Genomic DNA, 7579 nt, shown 5'->3' on the forward strand with positions numbered 1-7579 from the left:
GACGAGAGGAACCCCTGCGAGCCCTCGCCCTGCCACGTCTCTGCCACCTGCCTGGTGCTGCCCGAGGGGGGTGCCCTGTGTGCCTGCCCCATGGGCCGGGAAGGAGACTTCTGCGAGCGAGGTGGGACGGGAGCCGGCGGAGGAGCGGGGCTGGGGCAGGGGGTGGACGGAGCTCAGCGTGCCCAGCCCGGGGCACTGGCTGAAGCTGCTCTGCCTCCTCTCCCTCACCATCCCCTCGTTTGTGCCCAGTGACAGAGCAGGACCACACCATGCCCTTCCTCCCGGAGTTCAATGGCTTCTCCTACCTGGAGCTGAACGGGCTGCAGACCTTCGTTCCTGACCTGCAGTAAGTGCCAGGGGCATGAGGGTGGCCCATGAGGGCATCACCTGCCTGGTGGGTAAAGAGACACCACAGAGCAGCATCCTGAGCACAGCAGGTGTGCCTCTCACCCACCCAGGGTGCCTTGCAGGGGTGGCATCACTCTGCCAATCTCCTAGTCCCGGGCAGGCAGAGTTATTCCAAGGGCTCAGTGCGTGGGGGTGGAGGAAGAGAGCACGAGGGGCTGCTGGGTTGGAGGGTTATCCATAACCCTTCTTTCCTCAGGGAGAAAATGTCCATGGAAGTTGTGTTCCTGGCCAAGAACCCCAATGGAATGATCTTCTACAACGGCCAGAAGACAGATGGCAAGGGGGACTTCGTGTCCCTGGCCCTGCACGACGGGTACCTGGAGTACAGATACGACCTGGGCAAGGGGGCAGCCGTGCTCAGGTGAGGGGGCCCAGCCTGGGCTGCTCAGGGGAGGTTTCTCAGCGCTCTGCTGATGGCAGAGCTCTCACCTGTGTGTCTTCTCCCCCCTTCTCGCCACCCAGGAGCAAAGAGCCGGTTCCCCTCAACACCTGGACGAGTGTCCTGCTGGAGAGGAACGGGCGCAAGGGGGTCATGAGGATCAACAACGGCGAGAGGGTGATGGGGGAGTCACCGGTGAGTTGGTGGCTCAGGAGGGGCTCTCTGGGCTTCCAGCCCTGCTCCTGTCACGTGTGGAACGAGCTGAGAATTCCCCAGGCTCCTGGGTTTTTAATCCCTGTGGCACACGTGGCTTCAGAGGTGGAGGAGGAGAGGGCAGGCCCCGGGGAGGAGAGGGTGCTGCAGGCAGAGCGTGCCTGTCTCCCTGCACACCTCTCCCAGCCCTTGCTGCCTCCCTGTGCCCTGCACACAGGGCTGCAGAGCCCCTGCCAGGTGTCAGGAATGCCTTTGAGCCCCCCCCTCACACACATCCACCTCCCCACCCTTTATCTCAGATCCTCGACTGTCCCTGGATCGGGGCAGGCACGTGAGGCACCTGTGCTACCTGTGGCTTTGAGACTGTGCCCTCCATGGTGGGGGCTCAAGAGCCCCCCCAGCACAGAGAGCTCAGCCAGGAGGAGGTCACAGAGCAGGGAAAGCCCCTTGGCACTGCTGCTGCTGAATCCATCAGTGCCTCCTCTCTGTTTCCCAGCTGGCAGCTTCCCCCTCCAACTTCTCCCCGTCCCCTGTCCCTCTGCACTTCTGTCTGCAGACCCCTGGGGTTCCTTTAACCCCCCCTTTCCAGCTGGGAAGCTGATACTGCAGGAAAAGCCCTGATTGCTGCTGAACTCATCTATAAGATCCACCTAGAAGTGCAGCACCAGGATTACACAGCATTCCTGGAAAAGAAGGGATTTCTTCCTCCCCTCACTCTGCTCTTCTCAAGCTTCTCTCCCAGCACAGCTCACCCCTGGGTGGCAGGGACCCTCCTGTCACCTTCTGCAGCCCCCCTTCCCCTCCCTGGCTACCCCAGCACTGGTGGCAGCGGGGGTCTTGTGGCCCTGCATGTTGCAATGTCACCCACTGATCTCCCTTTTTCTCTCTCTCTCTCTCTCTTTTTCTCTCTCCCTTTGATTTCCATTTGTAATTTTCCCTCCCCTGCTGTCTCTGGATCCCAGAAATCCCGTAAGGTAAAGATAAGTATGAACCACCACACCTCCATCTCATCTGCCATTGGCACCTCGTTCTTTTTTTGTTGTTCTCCATCCAGATCCCAGTGTTTCACCCCCTCCCCTTCCCATCTGACCGAGCAGCTTTAGGATCTCTTTAGATTAGAGACACTCCTTTCCTCTTCCATCATTCATCCCCAGCCAGTTGTTGCATTTTGTTCTGGAAGCATTTCGATTAACCTGATCATTTTTTTAACTCCACGAAGCACTAGCTAGTGATCCATATAACTCCATCTCTGCTGTGCCCCTGGCTCCATCCCAGGTGCCCAGGAAGGGACAGCATTCCTGCTTGGAGAACCCTGCGGTTGGAGACTCGCCTGGGATTTTCCAGGCTGGGCAGATGGGACCACAGGGTGACAGCAAGGAGGGAGATTTCTCCTCCAAACACACACCATGTGGGATGCAGGAGAACCTCCTCTAGCCATGGCAACCTGTAGCAGCCAGGAGAACCCAAGCTGAATCCTTCTGGAATGTGTTTGGGTTTGAACATCACCCCCGGAGAGACTTTGGTTACTTGGTTTGGGGGTCATGCAAAACCAGAGCCCCCCCTTCATGCCTGAGAGCATCAGAACAGCATCTCCCCAAAATTAAACCCCCAGGGAACCTTTTCCAGGTGCCTGCTGGTGGGTGGGACCTCGCAGCTTGGCATGAGGAGGTTTCCTGGAGGCCCCTTTCATAGAATCAGAGAACATCCTACACTGGAAGGGACCCACAGGGCTCATCAAGGGCAACTCCTGGGCCTGCACGGGACACCCAGGGATATCCTGACATCTTCTCCATCATCTCCCCTCTCCTCCTCAGGTGCCTCACACCTACCTGAACCTGAAGGAGCCGTTTTACGTTGGAGGAGCCCCTGATTTCAGCAAGCTGGCTCGAGCAGCTGCCATCTCCACCAGCTTCGAGGGGGCTGTGCAGAGGGTAAGGTCCTGCTGGGCAGCCCAGTGTCCAGCTGGGAGATGTGCCATCTGCCCTGGTACTGCTGGAGGGGAGTGAGGAGGAGCCTGGCAGTGGGCCTGTGGGGCCCACGGGGAGCACCCCTGGTGGAAAAGTGGCAGGAGGGGAGGCAAAGGTGTGTCAGAGGAACACGTGGGGCTTGGGGCTGGTTCCCATCTCCCCTTATCCCCAAGGACACTGCCCTCTGTCCCCCCATGGCAGAGAGATGGGATGGTGGAGGATCACCATAGAATCATGGAATGGTTTGGGTTGGAAGGGACCTTAAAGCCCATCCCATTCCACCCCTTGCCACGGGCAGGGACACCTCCCACTAGCCCAGCTTGCTCCAACCTGGCCTTGGACACTCCCAGGGGATGGGGCAGCCACAGCTTCTCTGGGCAAACCTGTGCCAGGGCCTCCCCACCTCCTGGATGACATAACTGCTGTGTTTCCTCCTGCCTGCACGTGCCAGATCTCCATCAAGGGGGATCCCCTGCTGACGGAGCAGAACATCCGCAGCGCCATCGAGATCTCGCCCTTCCGGGGCCACCCCTGCACCCAGAAACCCAACCCCTGCCAGAACGGGGGCACCTGCAGCCCCAGGCTGGAGAGCTACGAGTGTGCCTGCCAGAGGGGCTTCCACGGGGCCCACTGTGAGAAAGGTGAGGGACCAGGGTGGGCTGGGGGTGGACCCTCACCCACGCTACCAGACGTGGCTGGTGGCAGCAGGACAGTGCAGGAGATCTCGTCCTTCGTAGAGTCCTGGAATGTTTTGTGTTGGAAGGGACCTTAAAAATCATCTCATTTTCCATGGGCAGGAGAACATTCCCCTAGGCAAAGTGGCTCCAACCTGGCCTTGGACACTCCCAGGGATGGGGCAGCCACAGCTTCTCTGGGCAACCTGTGCCAGGGCCTCCCTGCCCTCACAGCCAAGAATTTCTTTCCAATATCTAATCTAAACCTTCCCTCTTTATTATATAAAGTTTGAAGCCATCAAACTGAAATTCCAGTTTAAATTTGACTGACAATTGATGGCTGTTGGCTGCAAAACAGGGAAATGGTCCCGAAATTCCCTACTCCAAAGCCACAGCAAACCTCTCCAGGGGCTTGCTTGGAGTGCCACGGGGCTGGCACGCCCCAGGGGGTGGCAGGTTGGTGCTTGCCTTCATCCTCTTAGGGATGCTCAGTGTAAAGGGGGATTTTCCTGGTCTCCAGGGGTGGATCCTGACAGCTCTTGTCTTTCCCACCCCCAGTGATCATCGAGAAGGCTGCTGGGGATGCAGAGGCCATTGCCTTTGATGGCAGGACATACATGGAGTACCACAACGCTGTCACCAAGAGGTAACTGGGCTGCTGGGCTGAACTGAGCTCCAGACGAGGAGATAGGGCTGACAGCAGGAGGAAGAGCTGGGATCAAGGAATTCCAAAGGGAAGCAAACCAAACTGGGGCTCTGAGCAGCCAGTTCCAGCCCTCACCTCTAAAACTGCCTTGCTGGCAGAGGGTTTGCCCCAAAACAGCAGTGCCTGGCCAGCTTCAGGTCTGGCTGTGTGTGGGGCACCTGGGTCAGCACAGCCTGCTCTGGGGGTGGGATGGAGCTGCATCCTTTGTGTCCCTGCCTGTTTGTGCCACAGGGGTTGTTCTGCCAGCACAGCTGGGCCATCCCTGCTGTGGGACCCGTCTGACCTTCTCCAGGCTCTGCCCAGCCCCGTGCTGGGGGTGCTGGGGTGCACCCTGTGGTGTCTGTGGCCGTGCTGCTCCCTGGGGCTGCTCTCTCAGGGTGGGCAGAGCTGCTGCCTGAGGTCCTGCACGGCCTCTGGGCTGGATGTTTCTCCTTCAGGACCCTCTGGTTCCGCTGTGGCCTGGCTCAGTGCCCTTCCTTCCTCACCACTGTGTCCCTCTGGTTAATTCCCAGCTCCAGGGCAACTGGGAGAGGGTGTTGGATGAGACTTCACCCATCTGCCCGTCACACCCTCACTTCCCTGTGTCCTAACACCCTGCCTGGGAGGGTGTCCGTGCTGAGCTGTTGTCTGTCAGTCTCTCTGTCTGTCTGTCCCTTCTCAATGTCCCTGTTTCTTTGTTTTCAAGCCACCTGGGCAATGAGATCCCTGCGTAAGTACAGCCCTCCCTGCTCCCCTCTGCCCTCACCATCAGCACCCCAACCTCAGCCCACCCGTGGGGGAGCACAGGGCAGGGATGGGGGGAGGAATTTGGGCCCTCTCCTGGGGTCTGCCACGGGCAGGTGTTCCTGTTTTGGGGGGAGGAGGACTCAGGGACTGACCACAGCTCTTGGTGCCCAGACATGGAGCTGCAGGAGCTGCACGACCCAGCTCTGCCACAACCATGTGTTGTCCTGGCTCTGCCACAGCCAGATGTTGTCCCAGCTCTCCATAGTTTCATTTTTTAGCATGGTTTTTTTTAAGTTCAGCAGAGTTCTTTAAGCACAGTTTAAGGCTGGGCACAGAGGAGGAAGGTTCCTGTGACTCACTGTTCCATCAGCAGCCGATGGAAATCCAGGGTGCTGATCCTGCCCTGAGTTTTTCCACCATGGATGGGGCATTGCTGCTGTAGAGGGGAGGCCAGGCAGGGCACTGGGAGGATGTTCCCCAGCCAGAGTGTGTGGCTTGGGAGCCCCTCAGAAGTTGCAGTGGGGACAGAGGGTCAGAAGAAGGGTCTGGGCAGGTGAATGGGCAGAAACTTCTCCCCTAGAGCAGCCTTGACAGCTGTGATTTGCTGTCTGTCTGTCTGTCCTGCTGAGCACCAGGGGTGGAATGGAAGCCCTGCTCCATGCAGATCTATTCCCAGGTGTCTGGGGGAGAGCTGGAGAGATTCCTGCCTGTCCCATCCCCATCTCACCTCATTTTCTCCCAGCCGGGCTCAGGCAGGGGCGTGGGGGGCTGAGCTGGTGTGTGCATGTGTGACAGCGCCTGGGGAGCCACAGAGCCATCACCTGCATGTTCACAGCACTTGGGGAGGTGCCCTGGGTTTGGAAAGGGCTTTTCAGGAGCATCCTCAGTATCCTCCTGAGCTGGGCAGTGCCCTCCAGCAGCAAGAGCCTGTAGTGACCCGCACCAGTGCCCCGCTGTCCCTCTGCACCCCCAGAGCCATGAGCAGAAGGTGTCCTGCCTCTTCCAGTGCTCTGCAAAGGGAAGGCCACCATTCCCAGACTCCTCCCTGCCTGGTCCAGCCTATTTTGGCTGTGCATGCCCCATCCTGTGAGGGAGCTTTAGTGTTTCTCCCCATATTCCTCTGCTGGGATGTGGCTGCCACCCTTGCCAGCCCTGCCAGGCTGAGGGACCCATAAAAGTAGGGGTTTTTTGTGCCTCCAGGCAGACACTGGGGTGTGCCCTGGGCAGGACTAACACTGCCAGTGCTTCTCTGGGCTCTGCTGGCCATGACATGCCCGTACCTTTTTTACTGGCACATCCATTTTTATCCATACATGTAGTTGGAGCTGAATGTAACACGGGACCTGCAGTGCCAGAGGGACAGCTGGACTCCTGGATTTCCCCTTCTCCACGCACACCCTGTTCTCCAAGTGCCCCAAGGCTGACTCAGAGGCTGTGTGTGACAGTTCCACTCCATGGGAGCCCGTTCTGCAACACCCCAAAGACAGGACGAGAGNAGAGGCTGTGTGTGACAGTTCCACTCCATGGGAGCCCGTTCTGCAACACCCCAAAGACAGGACGAGAGGACACGGCCTCAAGTTGCCTCAAGGGGTTGGATATCAGGGAAGATTTTTCCACTGGAAGGGTGGTCAGGCATTGGCACAGGCTGGCCAGGGCAGTGGTGGAGGCACCACCCCTGGAAGTGTTCCAAAAATGTGTGGATGTGGCACTGGGGATGTGGTTTAGTGGCGAGCTCTGTGCTGGATGACCTTGGAGGGCCTTCCCAACCCGAGTGATTCTGTGATTCCAAGAGAATTCCTGCAGGGAAGGGTTCTTGTGCAGGGCCAAGGACCCAAAGCTCCCTTCCCCCAGCAGTGTGTCCCTGGGATATCCACACCCCAGCAGTGTGGGTGAGCACCAGGAACACTGGATCATGGAATCATGGGATCATTGAGGTTGGAAAAGCCTTCTAAAATCATGACATCCAGCTGTTAACCCAGCAGCACTAAACCACATCCCCAGATGCCACATCCACACCTTTTTTGAGCACTTCCAGGGGGTGATGATTCCACCACTGCCCTGGGCAGCCTGTTCCAAAGCTTGACCACGTTTTCAGTGAAGAAATTTTCCCTAAAATCCAAACTAAACCTCTGCTGGTGCAACTTGAGCCGTTTCCTCTCGTCCTGTCGCTTGTTCCCTGGGGAGAAGGGACTGACCCTGACCCCCACCTGGCTCCCCTCTCCTGTCAGGGAGTTGTAGAGAGTGAGAAGGTCCTTCCTGAGCCTCCTTTCCTCCAGGCTGAGCCCCCCCAGCTCCCTCCACCACCCCTCAGAGAGCTGTGCTCCAGACCCCAGGAGCACATTGGAGCATCCCCACCCCACCAGCACAGGGCTGGATTCCCTCCTTGGCATTATCCTGCTCCCCCCTGGCTAAGCCACCACTTCCAAACGTGTTGGAGGCGACTCATCCACCTCCAGGACAGTTCCTGGTGCTCCCCACTCGCGCTGGGCAGGTTCTGTGTAGGATG

At 58.4% G+C, this 7579-nt stretch overlaps 1 protein-coding gene across 1 annotated transcript in view; it reads left to right on the top strand.

The window, feature by feature from the left end:
* The window catches only part of AGRN (agrin), a 117797-nt gene that overhangs the window by 104781 nt on the left and 5437 nt on the right, over positions 1-7579 (top strand). The window contains exons 29-36 of the mRNA XM_029962403.1: positions 7-121; positions 250-346; positions 605-769; positions 871-982; positions 1963-1974; positions 2815-2931; positions 3419-3608; positions 4200-4287. Coding sequence (XP_029818263.1) covers positions 7-121; positions 250-346; positions 605-769; positions 871-982; positions 1963-1974; positions 2815-2931; positions 3419-3608; positions 4200-4287 — 896 coding nt within the window. The remainder of the gene's footprint in view (positions 1-6; positions 122-249; positions 347-604; positions 770-870; positions 983-1962; positions 1975-2814; positions 2932-3418; positions 3609-4199; positions 4288-7579) is intronic.

The sequence above is a fragment of the Manacus vitellinus genome, unplaced genomic scaffold (assembly GCF_001715985.3).
Source record: "Manacus vitellinus isolate BGI_N305 unplaced genomic scaffold, ASM171598v3 scaffold_46_pilon, whole genome shotgun sequence".
Classification (NCBI taxonomy): Eukaryota; Metazoa; Chordata; class Aves; order Passeriformes; family Pipridae; genus Manacus; species Manacus vitellinus.